At 37.6% G+C, this 22,129-nt stretch overlaps 2 protein-coding genes across 4 annotated transcripts; one reads left to right on the forward strand and one right to left on the reverse strand.

Annotated features, from left to right (window-relative positions):
- Positions 1–12,886: 12,886 nt before the first annotated feature.
- On the forward strand, positions 12,887–16,641 carry LOC113347438 (polyadenylate-binding protein 3-like). The gene is made up of 7 exons (XM_026591089.1): positions 12,887–13,271; positions 14,124–14,899; positions 14,987–15,064; positions 15,215–15,304; positions 15,424–15,720; positions 15,887–16,105; positions 16,193–16,641. The coding sequence occupies exons 1-7, from the start codon at positions 13,022–13,024 to the stop codon at positions 16,412–16,414; spliced, it is 1,932 nt and encodes a 643-aa protein (XP_026446874.1). The 5' UTR covers positions 12,887–13,021; the 3' UTR covers positions 16,415–16,641.
- A 197-nt stretch (positions 16,642–16,838) lies between these two features.
- Positions 16,839–20,727, reverse strand: LOC113347439. Of its 3 annotated transcripts, none has more exons than XM_026591090.1 (9): positions 20,415–20,727; positions 19,918–19,969; positions 19,570–19,643; positions 18,941–19,042; positions 18,581–18,736; positions 18,327–18,378; positions 18,082–18,155; positions 17,829–17,918; positions 16,839–17,202 (listed from the first exon to the last, which is right to left on the reverse strand). In XM_026591090.1, the coding sequence occupies exons 1-9, from the start codon at positions 20,543–20,545 to the stop codon at positions 17,151–17,153; spliced, it is 783 nt and encodes a 260-aa protein (XP_026446875.1). In that variant the 5' UTR covers positions 20,546–20,727; the 3' UTR covers positions 16,839–17,150. The 3 variants fall into 3 exon arrangements, with proteins under 3 accessions (XP_026446875.1, XP_026446876.1, XP_026446877.1); XM_026591091.1 differs by having other exon boundaries at positions 18,581–18,727; positions 20,415–20,725; XM_026591092.1 differs by having other exon boundaries at positions 18,581–18,724; positions 20,415–20,723.
- Positions 20,728–22,129: the final 1,402 nt, after the last annotated feature.

Genomic DNA, 22,129 nt, shown 5'->3' on the forward strand with positions numbered 1-22,129 from the left:
TAGTAATTGTAAATACCAAGTATGAAGCATCAAAAGTCTTAAAACTAAGCATACTCCATCAAAATAGATCACAATCACTCAAATAAAAATCATATTCAATAATAGTTCAAGGCAAATAATCATATAATTATTGCAAATAAAAAGATAAAATAGAATATACCACTTTTTGTTGGAAAAATAGCTTCCTCTATCGCCTCAGCAATGGGGTTTAGCTCCTCATATTAATCATGATCTCAAAATATGTGTTTGTTGCTCAAAATATGATTAAAAGAGTGAAAAGTAATAACACAGACTGTTTGCAACAGTTTATTGGTGTTGCAAAACAGCTGTTACAATGGAACTGTTACAGAAAACTGTTATAAGTACTGTTGCTTTGTCGCTGATTTTAAGACCCTAGAATACGACTTCCTTGCACAACTTAATGTTCTTCAGCTGTTAAACAACGACACTGTTAAGCGACTGTTTCCCGTGCGTCAATGTTCTTCGCGTTCTTCCTCTTCAGCAGCAGCAGCAGAAACAAAGTTTGGTAAAGCTCTGATTTCTTCTTCTCTGGCTCTCCTTATGTTCCCAAACTCTCGACACCTCTTCTATATGACCCAATACATCTATTTATATCAAAAATACCGATTAAATCTCTCCCAAATCTTCCAAAATCTCTTTCCTTCTCTTCACGTCCAAGTTGCGGCAATTTCTTGTTTTAGGATTTCTACGCGTTTCTGAGCTTTCCTTTTTATTCTAAACTCTTCCTTAGATAGATACTAATCTTTGGGAAGGTTTACAGCGCTTTAATCTCTCTAAAATTCCCTAAAACAGGTCACACACGTGACTTTTCATATTTTCTGTTGTGAGAAAAATTCGTCGATTGAGCCCAATCTAATCGATTTAAACACCCATATCAGATTCCTAGACCCACAAGGAGTCTATCCTATGAAAATCATAGGTTTAATCGACCTCAAACTCCTCCAAATCACAATTGCCAAAATTGTTCTTCACTGCACTATTTTCCCGTCATAAACCTGGTTTTTGAAATGTTGAAGATGGTTGCCCCTTATCCAGAGTAGGGGTGTGATTAGCAACTGCTTGGAAATGGGATGCCCCTTAGTAATTAGGTTACCCCTTATCCAAAGTGAGAGTTCGAATAACAAATGTCCTCCGGGTGCTTTCCGACAACTTTTCGAGCCAATTTTTGCCAAAAATGTTTATTAGCCAAAAATACCTACAAATAAATAAAACACCATAATAAGTACAAAAATGAGCCCTAACAATATATAGAATCGCGTCAAATCGGACATAAAAATGTGTCTATCAAATACCCCCAAACCTATTATTTGCTAGTCCTCGAGCAAAAATAAAGTAGAAATAAAATACTAACTCACTGTCGCAGGCATCGTCGATTGCATTTAGCGTATGCAATAAGCCTTTAAACCCCTAGGTGTCCCTAGTGGCGGAGTGTTGTCTCCGGAGGGCTTACAAGAGGTATACCCACAAAACCTTTATACTCCAGACCCTAGCTCTCTACACAGAACCTTGGAAGGCACTAAAGAATCTCCTTGGTTGGTATACTTATTGACTACAGGAGGAAGTACCCTGATGCGAAATTCCAATTGTTGTACACGAGTTTGCACTCAAGCATACAAAAGTTCATATGAAGTGACTCTACTCAGATAGTCGCACTATGGACATCAATATCCGGAGTCAAAACTAATCACATGGATAGATCAAGAAGATGGATATAGAAAAACATAGATGGTTTTGATGTTTACTAGGTGAACGGTGTTTCTCATATCTGTCTGAAGGCCTCCGCCAAAATGAACCTATCCTAATGGACTGAGATACCGGTCTGACTAATATCAACACATGGCATATACAAGGGAAAGTGGTTGATAATCCTAACTCTAGGTCAACACAACTGGCATATACAAGGGTTCCAGTGGTCGACTTTATTGAATTTATTCCAGTTGGTCTGATGGTCTGGTCTTTTTTTTTTCTTTTTTTTTTTTTTTGTATCTCAATCACTCTAATTCACCCTAGCATTGGTAACAACTTGAATCGTGAGCCCCACCTAATCACTTAGAGAAACATAGTTTAAAAACAAAATAAAAACAGAAGTGAAAAGGACTCAACAAGATATGGTGAAACTATCATGTTATTTCTAACACCTGAGCTCTGTGCTTTTATGAATAGACTTTTAGATGTTTCCATCTAGTCAGATTGGTTCCTCAACTCCTACAACCAAAATGCTTCCATCTACTTAGATTGGTTAGTGCAATCCTTAATAGGGATAAATTTCTAGGATCTGGAGTTTATTTATTGCAACGAAAAGGTAACAAAAAGTTCTACCCCACCCCCAGACTTAAATCTAACATTGTCCTCAATGTTTCTAATCAAAGAACAGTACCAAAAATATAAGTAACATGAGGAAATAGTAAAAAGAGAAGTCGGAAAGTTAGTACCTGGGTGAAGTGTAACCAAAAACCTACAAAAATATTATACAACATACAAAATCGCCTCGATGGTCAATCAAGGTAAACAGGGTCCTCCAGAGGGACCTCCTCAACATCACCTATAGGAAAAGGCTCTAAAAAAGGCTTCAATCGCTGACCGTTAACCTTCGAAGAACTACTACCGTCTGGTGTCTCAATCTCAACAGCGCCATGAGGAAAAATAGTACGGACCAAAAAAGGACCGGTCCACCGAGAGCGCAACTTCCCGGGGAATAGATGCAAACAAGTGTCATACAGAAGAACTTTTTGACCTGGAGAAAATGAATTTCGTAAAATATTCCTATCATGCACAAGTTTCATTTTGCTCTTATACTCCTTAGCACTATCGTATGCATCTCTACGAATCTCTTCCAACTCATTGAGCTGGAGCTTTCTTTGAGCTCCTGCCTTGTCAAGTGAAAAGTTTAAGTTCTTAATAGCCCAATAGGCTCGATGCTCTAACTCAACAGGCAGGTGACATGCCTTTCCAAACACTAGACGATAAGGTGACATTCCAATGGGTGTCTTAAACGCAGTACGGTAAGCCCATAAGGCATCAGTAAGCCTCGACGACCAGTCTTTCCTATTTGGATTAATTGTTTTCTCTAGAATACGTTTAATTTCCCTATTGGAAACCTCTACCTGACCACTAGTCTGAGGGTGATATGGGGTTGCTACTTTATGGGCAATACCGTATTGTTTTATTAAAAGAGAAACGGTCTATTACAAAAGTGTGAACCTCCATCACTAATTATAGCTCGCGGCGTACCAAAACGTGTAAGTATATTCTCTTTCAAAAACTGGACTACGACCCTGTGGTCATTCGTTCTACACGAAACCGCCTCAACCCACTTAGACACATAGTCTACAACGACAAGTATGTAAAGATAACCAAAATAAATAGGAAATGGACCCATAATATCAATGCCCCACACATCAAAGACCTCAATCACTAAAATAGGGTTCAAAGGCATCATATTTCTACGGGAAATGGTTCCTAACTTCTGGCAACGCTCACAAGAAACACAATGACTATGGGAATCTTTAAACAATGAAGGCCAGTAAAATCCACACTGCAAAATCTTAGCAGCAGTCTTCTTAGCACTAAAATGACCCCCACATGCATGTTCATGACAAAAGGAGATAATACTAGACTGGTCACTCTCAGATACACATCTCCTAATAATCTGGTCCGGACAATACTTAAACAGATAAGGATCGTCCCAAAAGAAATGCTTAACCTAGGCTAAAAACCTAGAACGATCTTGCTTACCCCAATGTTGAGGGGTTCGACCAGTAAAAAGATAATTCACTATATTTGAATACCAAGGTGATTGGGAAACAGAGAACAATTGTTCATCAGGAAAGCTATCCCTTATAGGAAGGGAATCACTAGGGTAACTAACAACTATCCTAGACAAGTGATCTGATACTACATTTTCTGCACCCTTTTTGTCTCTAATGTCTGGGGAAAATTCCTGTAACAATAGGATCTATCTAATCAATCTAGGTTTGGTATCCTTCTTAGATAAAAGGTATTTCAAAGCGGCATGATCTGTATAGATTATGATCTTAGTTACTAATAGGTAGGACCTAAACTTATCCAAGGCAAACACTATGGATAAAAGTTCCTTCTCGGTAGTTGTGTAGTTCATTTGGGCATCATTCAGAGTTTTGCTAGAATAATAAATCACATGAAGTAATTTGTTTTCTCGTTGTCCTAAAACGACGCCTATAGCATAATCTGAAGAATCACACATAATCTCAAAGGGTAGGTTCCAGTTAGGTGCCTGGACTATCGGGGCAGTAGTGAGTAAAGTTTTAATCTTCTCAAAAGCCTCTAAACAAGCATCATCAAAGACAAACTTAACATCTTTTGCAAGAAAAATGCAAAGAGGTCTAGAAATCAAGCTAAATTCCTTAATGAATTGACGGTAAAAACCTGCATGCCCTAGGAATGACCTAATATCTTTTACGGTTTTTGGGACCTGTAAAGTCTTAATAAGTTCAACTTTGGCTTTGTCTGCCTCTATACCCTTTGAAGAGACAATGTTACTTAATACAATTCCTGATTTAACCATGAAATAGCATTTTTCCCAATTAAGCACTAAATTTTTTTCCTTACACCTAGTCAACACTAATGTCAAATGATGCAAGCACTCATCGAAAGATGAACCAAACACTGAAAAATCATCCATAAAGACCTCTAAGAACCGTTCTACCATATCAGAAAATATGCTCATCATACAACGCTGAAAAGTTGCAGGGGCATTACATAGCCCGAAAGGCATGCGTCTATACGCAAAGGTACCAAAGGGGCAGGTAAAAGTGGTTTTCTCTTGGTCTTCTGGGGCAATAACGATCTGATTATAACCGGAGTAGCCATCTAAGACGCAATAGTGACTATGTCCAGCTAATCGCTCTAGCATTTGGTCGATAAAAGGAAGGGGAAAGTGATCCTTCCTTGTGACCTTGTTCAATTTCCTATAGTCAATACACACACGCCATCCCGTGGTCACTCGGGTTGGGATTAATTCATTATTATCATTCTGGACTACAGTGATACCTGATTTCTTGGGGACAACCTGAACAGGGTTGACCCACTTACTGTCTGAAATTGGGTAAATAATACCCTCATCTAACAACTTAAGCACCTCTTTTTGAACTACCTCTTTCATGTTAGGGTTCATGTTATAGTGTTGAAAGTGGTAGTAAAAGTTCGTTGCTCGGACTTGAATAGATTTTTAAAACATAAATATATACAAAATTGTCACAGGATCAAGAGTTACTAGGATTCAGGATTCCACCATAATTATTCATATAATTATTATATTTTTTTCCAAACAGTTATAGTTCAAATAAAAGGACTCTCATTCTTGCCAAGGTAGATTTTTAGAAGATTAACTGTAAATCGAAAGCATGGCATATCAAAAGTACTAAGACCAAGCATAAACCATCAAAAGAAATGACAATCAATTAAGAAAAATCATAAAACATTTAATAAAAGTGCAAGAAGTCATAAAAGAATTAAATATAATTTTTATATGCATAAAGTACGGCTTCCTCCATCATCCCAGTGTTGGGGTTTAGCCTCTCATATTAATCATGTTCTCAAAATACAATTTTATAGCCCAACAAGTTGATAAAATGATGAGAAAATGCTAAACAGAGATTTCGCAACAGTTATAAGCGTTACAATTGCGCTGTTAACTGTTGTGCTGCATAAACTTAAGTGTAGGAAAGAACGATACATACACAGTGCTGTAAACAGCGACACAATAGAACTGCTGCGGGAACTGTTGAAGAACGACGCTTCTGTAGCGTCAATTCTTCATCTTCTTCCTCTCGCCAGCATCAGCAGAAACTTGCACTGTGTGATTTTCTTTCGCTTCTCTTTGCTTCCTAGCCTTCCCCGAACTCTCGACCCCCCTTCCCAATGAACGATACTTGTATTTATAGTGTTTTGGAGCAAGAAATCCTACCATTGATTGCGTATATTTTCTCTTTAATTCGATTATTCTTTGCTGCCCAAAAATGAGAATATTTACCATTTATAGAATTTCCACACGTTAACTCGCTCCCAAAACGCTCCAAATTAGTTTCTTCATGCCTCAGAAGCTTTCCCGCACCTCCACATCACTCCATGCACAGCACAAACACACTTGAGCTCGTGTTCAGTGTGTGTTGCTCTGTTTTGAGTTTGGTGAATCGAACCGAGAATTCCAGCCTAAATTTATCGATTCTGACACCCGTATTGTGTTCCTTAAGCTATATCACATCTTCCTACCAAGTTTGAGCCATTGAATCGCACCACAACACCTTCATTTTGTCAATTGAAATTCTGCCAGTTGATGAACCAATTTTCCCGCCAATTTTATTTTTTCAAATCGTGAAGAAGGTGTCCCCTTAGCAAACTGTGGTGTCCCCTTAGTAATTAGGTTACCCCTTATCCAAAAGCGAGAGTCCGAATAACACTTGTCCTCCGGATGCCAAAATCAACTTTTCGAGCCGAATTTTCCAAAAATGTTTATTTCCTAAAAATACATAAAAACACAATATTAGTACAAAAATAGAGTTCCAACAATACGGACATTGAGGACAAATTAGACACAAAAATGTGTCTATCAGTTCAGTCGACGTTGCATCTCCCTAGAAGGTTTGGAGTCTTCCTCTAAATGAATCTGATGCATACACACAGTAGGACTTATACCCTTAATGTCTGCTATAGTCCACCCTAAAGCTTCCTTATTGTCTTTAAGTACATTTTCTAGCCCACTTTCCTGATCACTATCCAAATTGGAAGCTACAATCACAGGTAAAGTCTCAGATGAGCCTAAAAACACATACTTTAGAGTATCGGGTAGTGGTTTAAGGTCCAACTTTGGGGGCTCTTCTAATGAAGGAATTAGGGTAGTCTCAGAAACTGGTAACGGTTCGAACCTAGCTTTCCATCTATCAGTGTCTAACACAGGGGTAGAATCTAATAGAGCATTCACCTGTTCAATAGTGCTATCGTCGTCAAAATTTAAACCAAAATGGGATAGAAAACTTTCTAATGGGTCTTCAGACAAGATATTTGGTAATGACTCCTGAACTAAGGCTTCTATCATGTTCACCTCCTCAACACATGTGTCATCTAGCTCATGAGGTTGCTTACTGACATTAAAAATGTTCATATCCATAGTCATATTACCAAAAGATAAACTCATCACACCATTTCGACAGTTAATGATCGCATTAGACGTAGCTAAAAATGGGCGACCTAAAATCACAGGTATCTGGTTCTCTGGGTCAGGGACAGGTTGGGTATCTAGGACCACGAAATCCACTGGATAAATAAACTTGTCGACCTCAATAAGAACATCCTCGATAACACCTCGAGGGATTTTAACAGACCTATCAGCTAACTGCAGTGTCATCTGAGTAGGTTTCATTTCACCAAGTCCTAGCTGTAAGTATACATGGAATGGCAGTAAGTTCACACTGGCTCCTAAGTCAAGTAAAGCTTTTTCTACCCGGAAGTTACCTATTGTGCAAGCAATGGTAGGAGAACCTGGGTCTTTGTACTTTGGAGTTGTGGTGTTCTGAATGATTGAACTTACATGACTAGCTAAAAAGGCTTTCTTATGGACGCTAAGTTTTCGCTTTCGCGTACACATATCCTTAAGGAACTTGGCATAAGCATGAATTTGCCTAATTGCATCTAATAAGGGGAGGTTTATGGTAACTTGCTTAAAAACCTCCACTATGCCATTAAAGTTCGATTCCTTCTTTGTTGGTACTAATAGCTGAGGAAATGGGGCTCTATGCCTAAAATCAGACCTTTCAGAAACCGAATTCACATCATCAGAAACTTTATCAGTCTCTTCAGCTACTGGTCCTGAGAGGTGAGATCCTGAGGGGTGAACTACAGTATGTTCACTATCGGGCATGGTTACCTTATTGTATACAACTCTACCACTTCTAAGGGTTCTAACAACATTCAATTGATTCTATGGTTTTGCACCTAATTCATGAACTCCTCTAGGGTTGGGTTGTGTTTGACTAGGAAACTTACATTTTTCTCTCAAAGAATCACTTATCAGACCAACCTGGGGTTTTAACTCGGAAATAACCTGACTAATTTATTGTCCTATCCTGTTACTAGCTTGTAGACTCTGTTCTACGGATAACTGGAATTTTGCAGTTTCTTGAGTTAACAAGGCGAGAGATTCCTCTAAACTTAGGATTTTCTTATCTGACTGATTCTGAAACTGAGCTAGTCCTGAAGGATTCTTAGTATAGCCAAAACCCGGGGGAGCATTAGAATTACTAAACTGACCTTGACTTTGGCCCTTAGACCGCGAAAGGTTCGGATGGTTTCTCCAATCAGGATTATAGGTTTCTGAATATGGGTCAATCTTTTGACGGTTATCAAATCTAGTGTTATTATAAAGAGCATTGGCCTTCTCTTCAATATTCTGGCCTTCCCAAAAAGGCTCCACTCTACCACTAGTCTGGCCCACTTCTAAGGCTTCTAACCTTTTTGCTATAGCAGCAATTTTGGCATCTGATTCATAGCCTCCTTCTACCCTATTAACGTTTCCTCTACTTAAAAGAATTGTTTTCTGGGGTGCCCTACTATTTTCCCATTGCTGGGTTTTTTCGGCGATTTCATTAAAAAATTCCATCGCCGCATCAACAGTTTGGTTTTCAAATCCACCAGTGCATAGAGACTCAACCATGGTCGTTGTGGAATAATCTAAACCCTCATAAAGGATCTGAACTAGCCTAACCTTTTCTAACCCATGATGAGGACACTGGGATAATAAATCATTGAACCTTTCCAAATACCTATATAAAGATTCTCCCTCTTGTTGTGAAAATGTGCATATTTGCTTCCTAATAGACGATGTTTTGTGCCTAGGGAAAAACTTATTGAAAAAGGAAGATGTAAGTTGTTCATATGTCTCAATTGACTCGGAGTCCAAACTATACAGCCACGACTTGGCCTTATCTTTCAGGGAAAATGGGAATAACCTAAGTTTCAAAGCATCATCATCTAAGCCTCTAATTCTTAGAGTACTACAAATTTCCTCAAAATCCATAACATGGTAATAAGGGTTTTCATTTTCTTTCCCTAAAAAGATTGGGAGCATCTGTAGGTCCCAGGTTTCAGTTCATAGGGTGCCTCCGTTTCAGCTAACTTAATACAAGAAGGACGGGTAGTCCTAGTTGGATTCAACAAAGCTTTCAAAGTTGCCATTTCTGGCGCTATCGGAGAAACAGGGATTCTCTCCTCAGTCAAAGAACGTTCAAAAACAGACTCTTCAAAAGACTGACTTTCTAGATTAAGGTAATCGAGACGCTTCAAACTACTAGGTTTCTCTTTAACAAATCTACCTAGTGAGTCTCTTTTACGTTCAGGCATACAATAGAATTTTCTAAATTGGAAGGGTAAGCAAACACAGATCAAGGCCGACTCAACCAAATCAAACCTATTTATTTCTAGCAAACAAAAAGCATGATGGCTCCACTTAGATTGTTTCTAGACCAGCTTCTAATCCTTCGAACGGGAATTCGTTACAATTTAAGCAAACCCCTCTGGAGTCAATCCGAGTTAACGTAAGTTGAATAGAGGCGAGGGAATCTCGGTGGAGCTTTGATACCCAAGGCCTCACCGGTATTACAAGGCGGCACAGTCACGCATTCAACTTACAGAAACCGTCAAGAACTTCGAAGTATGCTTAAAGAGTAACCAATATTTTTCGAATGACTTTCCTGTTAAGCTAGTTACCCAATCGGTCTCGTTCTAGTCAAAATTTTAGGCTTAGGTTCGCGTAGGTTTCGTGTTCCTAAAGCGGGCAAGAAGAGAACAGTGATGAAATCCGAACCCTTATCTTGTATGGCCAGGCCTTGCCCTTTACTAGAAAAATAAATGTTCGTATTCAGTCCTCAACATATATGCATACGAAGGAGTCCAGTAACTCGCTGACAGGGGATTCGCGAGTGTTTGGAATCTTACCTCCCGTTCCAGACAGGGGATGAATCGGTTGTAGTCGACTCGGGCCACTGACTCCGATGTCTAGTGTATGAACCCAAGGTGCAGAGACAATATCATAATTGTCCTCCTTCTCTATAAACAGTTTATATTTAAAGTACCCTTACGTAGGGTAATAAAAATAATAATGTCCCAAAGTCCAATAGTCCAAAAGTGCCCAGAGCAAGGTGAATATCATGGGCCTTTGTTTCACCCAAGAGGATATGTAATGTACAACCCGTCGAGAGTCGTAAGACAATGCGGTTACATACAAAAAATCCCAAAGGCACAAAAGGATTTCAACTTCAATGAGACAAAAACCAAAGCACATGACAGTGATATTGTCATTGTTCACTGGCCTTTACCATCATGTGATTATTGGGATAACAGATCGTTTCACAAATATCCTTTGGTTGGTCCATCTCGAACAGATGACGAGGCAATTCCGCGTTACATGCCATGGTACCTCAATGTTTCGCATACTCGAGTGAGAAGAGTATATGAGAGGCCCATTATAGATGACAAAGATACGGCTCTCGAATACTTGATGCGTATTGTTACTCAATTAAGATTTTGTTAATGGTTTTAGCATTATATATTGAATGTTTGTTATTTGAAATTGAAACAGAGAAGATGAGTCGGACACTTGATAACCCGGGCAAATCTAAAAATCAGGGAAGGGAAAAATATGAAGGCCGATGAAAAGCTAATTGATGAATTAAACGGTCTTGAAGATGTAGAAGCTGGTGCAAAGTTTGGGGAGCAGGATGAGGATGATTCTGAGGAGGAGGAGGAGGAGGAGGAGGAGGAGGAGGAGGAGGAGGAGGATGAGCCAAAGAAGAAGAGAAAGAGAGCCCCTACCAAAAAGATGTATAAAGGTGCATCGAGCAGCGCCTAACCTAGTAAACGAGGACGCGGTGGACGTGGTCGTGGCGGTGGATGTGGTCGTGGTGGGGATGTTCTTGAATGAATAGTTGTATTCATGTTTATGTCTTTAAGTATGGATAATTATGGAGTCAAAACTTATGTCTTGTCTTAAACTTATTGTCGAATCATGTTTGGTTACACTCCTAGTCTATGAATGATTTAATCTGGTTTCTATTTTATGAATGACTTAATGTGTGTGGAAAAAATGGAGGATTCTATCATTTTTTCTGTCAGAATCGGTTTACATATAACTATATGTAATCCGATTCTGACAGTTTCCCAAATGTTCAGCTTTAGAATCGGGTTTCATGTACAAATATGTAATCCGATTGTTATGAAGAAAAGTTCTGTAACTTTTAGAATCGGTTTACATCTATTAATATGTAATCCGATTTTTATGAAGAAAAGTTCTGTAACTTTGAGAATCGGTTTACATGTATAAATATGTAATCCGATTTTCTTGAAGAAAAGTTATGTAACTTTGACAATCGGTTTACATGTGCTTTACAAAAGCCCGATTTGTTAGAGGCAAATTTATATGATTTTGTTAGGAAAAAATCGGTCTATCTGATAATATATAAAATCTGATTGTTTGAATTGAATTAAAAAAAATAGCCGTTGAGACTTCATCTATGTAAGGAAAACCTCTTTGAGCCACTCCCACATCGCACACTTAGCCTAGAAAATAGAATGGGAACCGTTTGAAGATTTTTGTATGGTGAACTCCTTTGCTAATACGTTCCGCGGATGTTCGAATAAAATCTATTCAATGTTTTGGAAGAGAGTTAAAGAGTTCTTTTACTGGCGTACCGCGAACCCTAATAAAACTACATAAAAGGCGCAATGCGAGAGTACGTAATTGTTAGAAATATGGTTTACCACTATTATCCACGAGCTCCTCTTAGGGAAAAAGTGAGTAATGCTATCATTTTTATACACATGTCAACTACACTAGTTCACATACTAACATATAAGAATTCATTGAATTTCAGCTGAAACGTTTCAACGGGTTATGGAGAATTCGTAATGGGGAAAGAAAGTTCATTCACCACAAAGAATATACGACGTTGTACCGACGTGCTCGGAGGTTCATTGATGAGCATTTGATGTGTCAAATTCTAAAATTCCCATACTGAGTCTTATATATATGTAGTGGGCTAATTTCCTAAACTATGTAATGAATATTTTGTTTCTGAAAGTAAGGAATAATCGGTTTACATGTGCATTACAAAAGCCCGATTTTTGGAATCGGTTTATGTGGGTATTGATCAAACTCCGATTCTGGGTTTACATCTTCCTAAGCATAAAACTCAACCCAGAATCGGTTTACAAATGCACTAACATGAACCGATTCTGGATCGAGTAAAAATTAATTTTTTTTACAAATTTTGATTATCGATTAATGAAAGTTAATTTCAGGATTAATTTGATTAAACATTATTTAATAATCCGAATTAGCACTAATTTAATAAGGGTATATTGGGCATCAATATAAATATTGGATAAGGTTTTCTATGAATTTTCTCCCAATGATCCTATTTTATCATGTAGTTATATAGGCCCCAATTAAGTGACATAGACCCCAATTTAGCCAGGCTAATTTCCTTTTTTAAAAAGTGTGCACAAAATTTAATTTCATGACTACATCTATGAATGATGCGCCCAAAGCACGTTGGTCGTAGTTTCTTCGTACTAGTAATATACCATACCAAGTCTCGGTCACTTGTTTGCCGTTTGAAATAGTGACCATTCTATTTGGTCCACCGTACAAAAAGGTTTACACGAAAGGGGACATAAATGACACGGACAAGGTATATGGACTTGCTTACTTGTTCGATTCCTACTAAGAAACTGAAAAAAGGCACATCGAATCGAAGTATCGCTTCGGTTCAGTTTTAAGTTCTTCCTATAAATATACACTCTCTCCCCACAAAAATCCCAAAAAAAACTAAAAAAAGAAGAAAAAAAATCATAGAGAAAACCCTAGGAGAAGAAAACCCTAATTTCTCCTAGTGTCTGCATTGCTCGCTTTTTATTTCGTGGGAGTTTGAGATTCTTGTCTGTCTTTGCCTTGCTCTTCTTTTTTCTCTCAATGGCAAACGTTGTTGCTGCTAATCAAACTCCCCCTGTTGACCAACAACAGCAACAACAAGTAGTGCAGAATCAAGGATTTGGTAATTCGTCATTGTATGTTGGAGATCTTGACCATTCTATTACAGAAGCACAATTGTATGATCTGTTTAACAGTGTTGCTCAAGTTGAATCCATTAGGATTTGTAGGGATCAGGTCAGAAGGTTTTCTCTTGGTTATGCTTATGTTAATTACAGGAATCATCAAGATGGTAAGCCATAACCAAAACTCACTCTCTTTTTCTTTTCTTTTTCGTGTGTTCATTAGTTCGATTCATCATTTGTTTTGCATGTTTGAGTTTTTTATATTGAATATTTTTTTATTCTGATTAATACTTTTTACCATCATTATAATAATATTATAATATATATTGCTCCGTTTTTTTCCTAGCGCGTATCACCCTGATACCATAGAGGCATATATTGTGCTTCCTGTTATTTGTTATTTGATCTGTTCCCTGGTTCTGTTTTACATTGTATCTTTTCGTGTAATTAGAATATGTATTGGTCGTTAGATTCTTATGTGCTATTATATACGTAGATTCATCAAGTAGTGTCACTGTCTCTACTGAGTTTGAGAGCAAGGAGTATTTCAGAAAACATGGTGTCTAGTATTATTTTGGTAACCATCAATAGAATGCATAGTCTGGCTGTCTTTAAAAGAGTATAATTTATTAATTCGGGCAAATATTTATGCCGCCATCTACTTTTTGCATTCATAACATGAGAATCTTTGTGGTAGAGTAATATTACTGCAGCAGTTTTGCGTCACGCTATCGTAGTTGTACTGATAAATCCTCCGCCGACATATATTGTTGCATTTAAAATGGGAACTAGCTAGTACTATCTAATCCATCTTTATGTTACAAAAATCTCGGTGTAAATAGATTCTCTCTGTAGTAAGTAGTACTGGGAATTCGGCATCAGTGTCCTAGGATGAGTCTTTTTCTTTTGGATACGCTAAATTATGGTGCTTAAAATTGAATAGAGTTTCTTAGTTAATGTTTTTGCTGTTCTCAACTGTAATTTTTTTTAATCTCATAACTTTAATTGTAAACTTACAGCTGTGAATGCAATGGAGACCTTGAATTTTACGCCGGTGAATGGAAAACCTATCAGAATTATGTACTCCCACCGAGATCCTAGTATTCGGAAAAGTGGTTTTGCGAACATATATATTAAGAATTTGGATACATCGCTAGACAATAAGGCGTTGCATGATACTTTTGCTACTTTTGGTACCGTACTTTCCTGCAAGGTGGCCACTGATAACAATGGTCAGTCAAAAGGGTACGGTTTTGTGCAGTTCGAAAAGGAGGAAGCTGCTCAGAGAGCTATTGAAAGTCTTAATGGGATGCTTATAAACGACAAAAAAGTTTATGTTGGTCTTTTTGTTCGCAAACATGAAAGAGATCAAGCAAACGGGTCACCAAAATATACTAATGTATTTGTGAAAAATTTATCTGAAACAACTACTGATGAGGACCTTAAGAAGTTTTTTGGAAATTATGGACCCATCACTAGTGCTGTTGTGATGATGGACGCTGATGGGAATTCTAAAGAATTCGGTTTTGTTAACTTTGAGAATCCAGACAATGCAGCTACTGCAGTTGAAAAATTGAATGGAACCACTAAAGATGATAAAGTGTGGTATGTAGGTAGGGCTCAAAGAAAATCTGAAAGAGAGGCTGAGTTGAAAGCCAAATTCGCGCAGGAGCGAAATATCCGGTTGGAAAAACTACAAGTAGCTAATTTATATCTTAAAAATCTTGATGAAACCATTAATGATGAAAAACTCAAGGAGTTGTTCTCCGAATTCGGTTCTATAACATCAAGCAAGGTATGGTTTTCTGAAGCAATTAGGAATTTGACAAGCTAAGTATTTCGCCATTTTTTGTTTCACTTAATTTTGTGTTATTAATAATAGGTGATGCTTGATCCTCGAGGAGTGAGTAAGGGCTCTGGTTTTGTTGCATTCTCCACCCCTGAGGAAGCTGCTAGAGCTGTAAGTTGTTATGGCTCTTTTCTTTCCCTTTTTTTTTCACAATTAAAACAATCCTGGTGAATGATTTAAACCTGTACCTTTTTCTTTTGCGCCTTTGAGATTTCTGTCTGAATGATTAAAACCTGTACACGTGGTGAAACAATCCTATAGGTGACTGAAATGAATGGGAAGATGATAGGTCGGAAACCTCTTTATGTTGCCGTGGCTCAGCGCAAAGAAGAAAGGAGAGCTAGGCTGCAGGTAATCTACTGTTACCTCGAATTATTAATGTGTTAACTAACTGGAGGAGGTATTTTATTTTTAAGAGTTGAGTTTATCTAGATCTGACCCTGATACATGACTCTATTTATATTTCGCAGGCTCATTTTGCTCAAATGCAAGCACCTGGTGCTATGGCACCTCTTCCATCAGGTATGACCGGTTTCCATCCTGGAGGACCTAGGCTTGCCCCCCAGCCGTTGTATGTTGGTCAAGGTGCCCCGGGTCTGATTCCATCCCAGCCTGCTGGATATGGATTTCAGCAGCAACTACTGCCAGGAGTTCGGCCAGGTGTCGGACCAAACTTTATGGTGCCCTACCACCTTCAGAGACAGGGCCAGCCTGGGCAGAGAATGGGTTTAAGAAGAGGAGGAAATCCACATCAGATACAGCAACAGGTCGGTCAATTTATCAACATTTGATAACTTGAAATTAGTTTTACCCTTAGTCTATGATGACATGGAGCTGATCCTGATTAAGAACTCATGTTTGTTTCTCCTCTTTCATGTCAATATCAAATATAGTTAGTGAATGATCTGTAACAATGACATTTGGTCTCTTCAGGTGATGCCAAGGAATTCTAATCAAGGATTCAGATACATACCAAACTCAAGGAATGGGCTTGTAGACCCGTCTGTGGTGCCTCTGACTCCAATTATGACGTTGCCGCTTGATGCTTCTGGTGTACCTATGGCTACAGTAGAAGCACAGCGAAATGGACCAGTACATATTAAAACACTTGCCTCTACTTTGGCCTCAGCAGAGCCTGAGCTTCAACGTCAGGTACGTGAATCTTTTCCCCTAAGGTGACAAGGAAACAACTATGTTTCTTATATACTAATAAAATTCTTTGATGTCCCTTGATTTCAGATGCTAGGAGAACAGCTATTTCCGCTCGTCAAGAGCATCGAGCATGATTATGCAGGCAAGGTTACTGGAATGCTTTTAGAGATGGATAAAACAGAAGTGCTCCATCTGATAGAGTCTCCAGATGCTTTGAAGAAAAGAGTTTCAGAAGCCATGGCCGTTTTGGAGCGAGCTGGTTCTGGATCTGATGCTGCAGACCAACTCGGTTCATTATCACTCAACTGAGTGTTATACGTTTGGTTAGATATTTTATTTTTAGCTTTGGGTGCGTGCAGCCAAATTTTTATGGCTTGATGATTTTGGACGGAAAAGAAGTGCCCGTATGTGCGGAGAGTGTGGGAATTGGAGGGTGTGGATTTTTTTTTTTTTTTTTTAGTTTTACCTTTACTGGCGACTCTTTAGGTTTAAATTTTGTTTTGGATCGCAAGGTTTTGTTGGATAATTTCTAGCTTTGTTATGGAGTATTTCTTTGAATGCGTTAACTTTATAAATTCTTTTCAAACTTGATCTCATCTAGCTGCTAGATATAATAAAGTAAATTTGTGATTTTGGCACTACTTTGATCCAAGGAGAAGAATATAGGCTAAATTTGTGATTTTGGCACTACTTTGATCCAACCAGAAGACGTCATAGTGGGCAATGACGGAAGTAATGCAAAGAAAAGAATTTTTACAGTTTTCTACTCGCTTTTGTATCTTTTTTTTCACATATCTCAACTTTGAACGTTGAGTTGTCTAGTACAAGATCATTACAAAGAAAAGGAAAACTGAGTGTGGTATCTGAAGTTTGATTTACATGAAGGAAAACATAATGAAATATAAAACATGAATGATGACTGGTAGATTATTAGCAATAAGGAGATCTTCACTGTGTCTACACAGTACATAGAATTATTGATGAAGTCATTTAAGCCCCTTTTCTTCTGTGACAACAAACATGAGGAAGAAAATTTACATGGTAATCAAGGACCGACTGATGAAGATAAAGAACTGGCTAACGTCTTAAAACCCTCCCTGAAATGTAAAAGGAAATAATAAAAAACAAAAACAGAAAGAACATCTCAACATTATAAGAAGTTCATGAAAAGACTAGCAGGTAGCAGCTGTTTCTACATTTTGCAGCATACGCCCTTGTCCAGTAACCTAAAGCATCCTCACAGTATAGCGAAGTTCTCATTTAGACAGTTAATTCAATAAAGGAATTTTGAGTCTACAAGCTTTCGGGATCATACATCCTGATAAAATAAAACACTTCCATGGGCTTAAAAGTTCAAACTATGAGAATGGACTATAGCAAGGAGGTTCCATTTGCAAGGAGCCTAAATGCATGGTGGTCGTACTATTTTAGTGGCTATGCGCCTCAACCTGACTAGGGTCTGAGTCAGATTCAGGAATTCGGGTTTGTTTGATTGGATTTCTGACTCGTGTCACTGGGTCAGGTACAAAATGTATATTTTTTCGCTCCAACTTAAAAAAAGCAATACACTATGTTTTTTTCTTTAAAAAAGATACACTACGTTATGTTGTATTATCCTAGGATTTTATTTTTGATCTATTTTGAAATATACAGAATCAACTTGTTAAGAAAATGCAATTTGATCAGGAAACGAAGTGCAATAGGTACACAGTCTCACACTTGCCTGCTGCGACTATTCAATAAAACAAGGTAGAGTGGATCTTGGGATGAGAGCTGAAACAGCTGTATGACGATGTACGTGCAAACAGTAATGCTGCAACACGAAGAGAAAGATTAGAGCCACAGACATCCATGTCAAGTAAATATAAGACCAAAATATGTTGCATATCACAATGGAATCTTTAACAATAAGGTGGATGGAAAGCTATTGACAAACTAATATACCCGTTCTTCTGTATCAGCCTAAAGAGAATTACCTGCCCAAACATATGAAAAGGATAATCCAAATGAATGCGCTTAGTGAACTTGACTCTTTGTAAATGACCCAAACCTGAAATCAATTAATATCCACAGAGATGAAGTAAGATTGCTTGCTTGGTTAAGGACAAATTCGAGCTATGAATTTTATACTGGGAGCACGTAGGAAGAGGAGCTCAAGCGAGTTCAGCACATCTAAGGGTGTTAAGTACTAAAAACCAAATAAAAAGTAGAAAATACATACCGACATAGCCACGATATGAATGTAGAAATCAACTAATAATGCTTTCGTCCAACTGCAAACAGTTTAGCGTCTTTTTAATCCATTTATTATATATGAAGTACTAACAAAAATAGAAAGAATTTTCTTTTAACCCAAATGAACATAAAAAGAGTTCCATAGTTCCGGATGTATGCATATTTTTTGTAAAATAATAAAAAACTTCAACTAATAGAAAATGAAAAACCTAGAAACTGAGAATTTAAATTATAACTTACGGTATCAAAAGCTCTGTGCGAAAAGGACTACCATCAGTTAAGAGAGTGTAGATCAGAGCTCCCAGCATCAAGCAACCCAATGCCGTGAAAGCAATCCTAGCAGCCACCACAGAAGAGAATTTCCTCTTTCTTTCTATATCATCCCTACTAAAATAACTCTTAGCATCAATTAAAAAAGAAAACAATTGACTCTTAGCAACTAGAACAACATTATCCTTACACATATAAATTAACCGAAAACCCAGGAAATAACATAGTTTCCTATGGTTTTAAACAGCTAGCATTCTTGAATGTATTTCATTCCCGCACTAAATCTTCTATGTTCTTCAATTTGAATGAATGAAGAACTAGTTAACTTACTTGCTGTTATAGCGCACCAAAACGTAATACATGGGATCTTGTGAAACCTCTTGAGATGACAACTTGAAAAGTTGCACCACAACATAGGCACATGTAGTTATGCTGAAAATGAAAAATCAAAATATCACCGAGACAAGGACATCAATTACAGAACTGTACGAAATGTCAACTACTTGCATAACAATAAACTGAAGGTTGGCGTGTACAATTTTATCCTAGTAATTTTGAATCATTTGACATTCCACTGTGTTTTTCTGACTGCTACTTTGACAATGAGCTGTCGTTTGACTGCTATTTTTATTAATGAGCTTTTGTTGGACAAAAAAAAACAACTAACTTTTGTTAACAATTCTTTTACGAATACATCTTAGCATCTCTGCAACTGAGTAGTTACTGTTTACCATTATACTATGCGGACAATCGTAAGCTTGTAAAACAGTCTGGTGTAGACACGAGCTGTAATGAACTAGTTTAAAAAGTAAAGGGCAGGCAAACATGAAGGAGTCAAAGTAGTGGCAGGTTCCATTCCAGCACTTAAGTTCCAAATGCACGTTAGCGTAATTCGGAAAAGGCAATGGTTTAATTTCTCATGAGAAAAAGAGAAACAAGAAATACAAAGATGTCCATACCTTCCCAAACATACTAATAGGATTATCCACACTACTGCGCTGATCAAGTTTGATTCCTTGTAGGCAATCCAAGCCTGGTGGTTTTCAAATTGTGCGAGAACTTGTAAGATATGTTGCCAATGGCAAAGGAACAAACAAAATAAACTTAATTAGATATAATAGACATATGAAAGAGTGCAAGCTCATAGTTTCTCTTGGAAATGTTTGTCCTAAAGATCAATGTCCCAGAATCGTTTTATGTTTTTAAAAGAGACTTGCCAACAGTTAAAGTAATTCTGAGAAATTTGCAATTCTCTGCATAATGAAGGAAAAAAGAAGAGAAAGAAGCACAAGTTCATTGTGACATACCGCTATTGCTACAACAATAATATAGAAATCAATCAAGGTTGTTGTCATCCACCTAAAAAACACACAAACACTTTTAAATTTGGCACGGGTGGAGTTTCTCAATAGATTCATAGCTCGGAAGTGGTTTAAATTAAACTTCATGACACTTAGAATTTCTCAATAATCTGAAATTTCATATGGTAATTCTGTTAGAACAAATTAACCTGGAGTTGGGGTTTTACTTGTTACCAACCTAGAACCCAAGTGTAACTAAAGAGTAATAACTACTTAAGCTCTTTGTTCACAGATTCAGAGAATAACTGATATACAAAGTTTAAGAAAGATATTAAAATTAAACACAAAATCAAATGCACAGTTTCAGAAATCCTTGGTGGGTTTTAATTAAATCTTCTTATAGAACAAAAAACAGCTCAAAAAACCAAACAAATTGACAGATGATACCATCGAAATTGTGACACGCATGCATAACCAGTAAGTAGAAAGAATGAACAACTTACGGTATCAAAAGCTCTTTACGGAATGGAAGACCATCAGTGACAATAGTATAGATTAAGGTGGCTGTCATTAAACAACCCAATACACAGAACAGACTTCTTAAGACGTTCACAGACAGCAAAGTAGACGCCATTGCTAGCTACTACTTTTACAGAGAGAAACTACACGAGGTTATGTAGAGAGTCAAGAAATTTGATCTTGGACTAGAAAGTTCTTTTAGTTGTGGGGGTACTTCGTCCACGTCATTATTTAAGAGCGTATAGAGTAGACGAAGTGATTCAAATCTAGACAGATCTCATGCAAACAGATCTCATATTCTTGTCTCAACAGACCGAGCAAAAAACCAAAAAAAAAAAAAAAACTGTCACACATAAATACCTGTGGCTCCGGCTAAATTTCCGAGGGACGGGTCCATTTGAGCCCACAAATTCCCAAAATATGTGAGGAGCAGGTTTTCTTGTTATTTTTCCTCGCGGACCGTCCAGAATAGTTGTTTCAATGTTTACCTAGTTTTGATGGCATTTTCTACGGACTCAAACAAATTAAGAACTTGTTCAATGGACTCAATAAAAGAGAAAAATAATTGAGCAAACGGACAAATTTAATGGTCTGACCACGATCTTTGAGGAGTTCCGCGTCTCTTTATAAACTGCGCGGGCCATCAGCAACCGCCAGCGGCCTGACTTAAACCGTGCGGTTAAAATAAATTTGTCGGCGGCTATTAGTAATCCGCGTGGCCTTTATCATCCCGCCAATGGCTACATCTCATTTTCATCATCCAGTGGTTGTTATTCGTTCCCCTATCAATTCAGACCATTTCAAACTTAAAACTCACACCTTCTACACCTCTACCTCTGTATTTCTCAATATTCATTTTCCCTTCATTTCAACCACAATATTCATACCATCTCAATTTGTTAGAAAAAAATCCAAAAAATCTCATTCTATGACAACCATGGCAACCCCCTCGCAACAATCACAACAACAAACGCAACAACAAAGGAAACCAAGATCCGATAGAGTCCATGGTGTCAAGTTTACGATGGATGAAGATGAATCAATTTGTAGGAATTATGTATTCTTTACGGTAGACCAAATCAATGGTTGCCAGCAACTACAGGCCACGTTTTATGGAAAGATTTTTGAAAAGTCCGTGAAGAAACCGGTAACATCTATAATCGTGATGCCGAAGGGTTGTCTCGTTGTTTTCATACAATTAGCAAAGATGTTACTGAATGTGGAGTGGAGATGTCGAGAAGAGTCGCAAAGAAACCATAAAACTGATTTCCAACACGAAAATTGTTTCAACATTCTGAAAGTACTTAACAAATTTAATCCATACATGTTAGAACGAAATCAAATGCCAACAAGATCACCATGCACATGGTCCAATTTCCCAGGATTTTCAGAATAGTGCATTTATTTCCTTACGTGAAGGAAATGCATATCCACATGCTGGGTCTCCAAGTAGTCAGGAACAACACAACACCAATCTGGATGTTAACACCAATATCAAAAGAATAAGAGAAGGGGGTCAGAAGGCCAGAAAACCATTCTCAAAGTTTTTTTTAGTTTACTTCAAAATGAATCTATTTTGTCTTCTAGTAATAGGCGATAAATTAACTAGGTATATGGCATCTTTTGCTACGTAGTTGCCAACTCCTGGTCCTAGCATAATATGTTTATATTATCAAACTCTGGTCTATCTAATATTACT

The sequence above is a fragment of the Papaver somniferum genome, chromosome 2 (genome assembly GCF_003573695.1).
Source record: "Papaver somniferum cultivar HN1 chromosome 2, ASM357369v1, whole genome shotgun sequence".
In the NCBI taxonomy this organism is placed as follows: domain Eukaryota; kingdom Viridiplantae; phylum Streptophyta; class Magnoliopsida; order Ranunculales; family Papaveraceae; genus Papaver; species Papaver somniferum.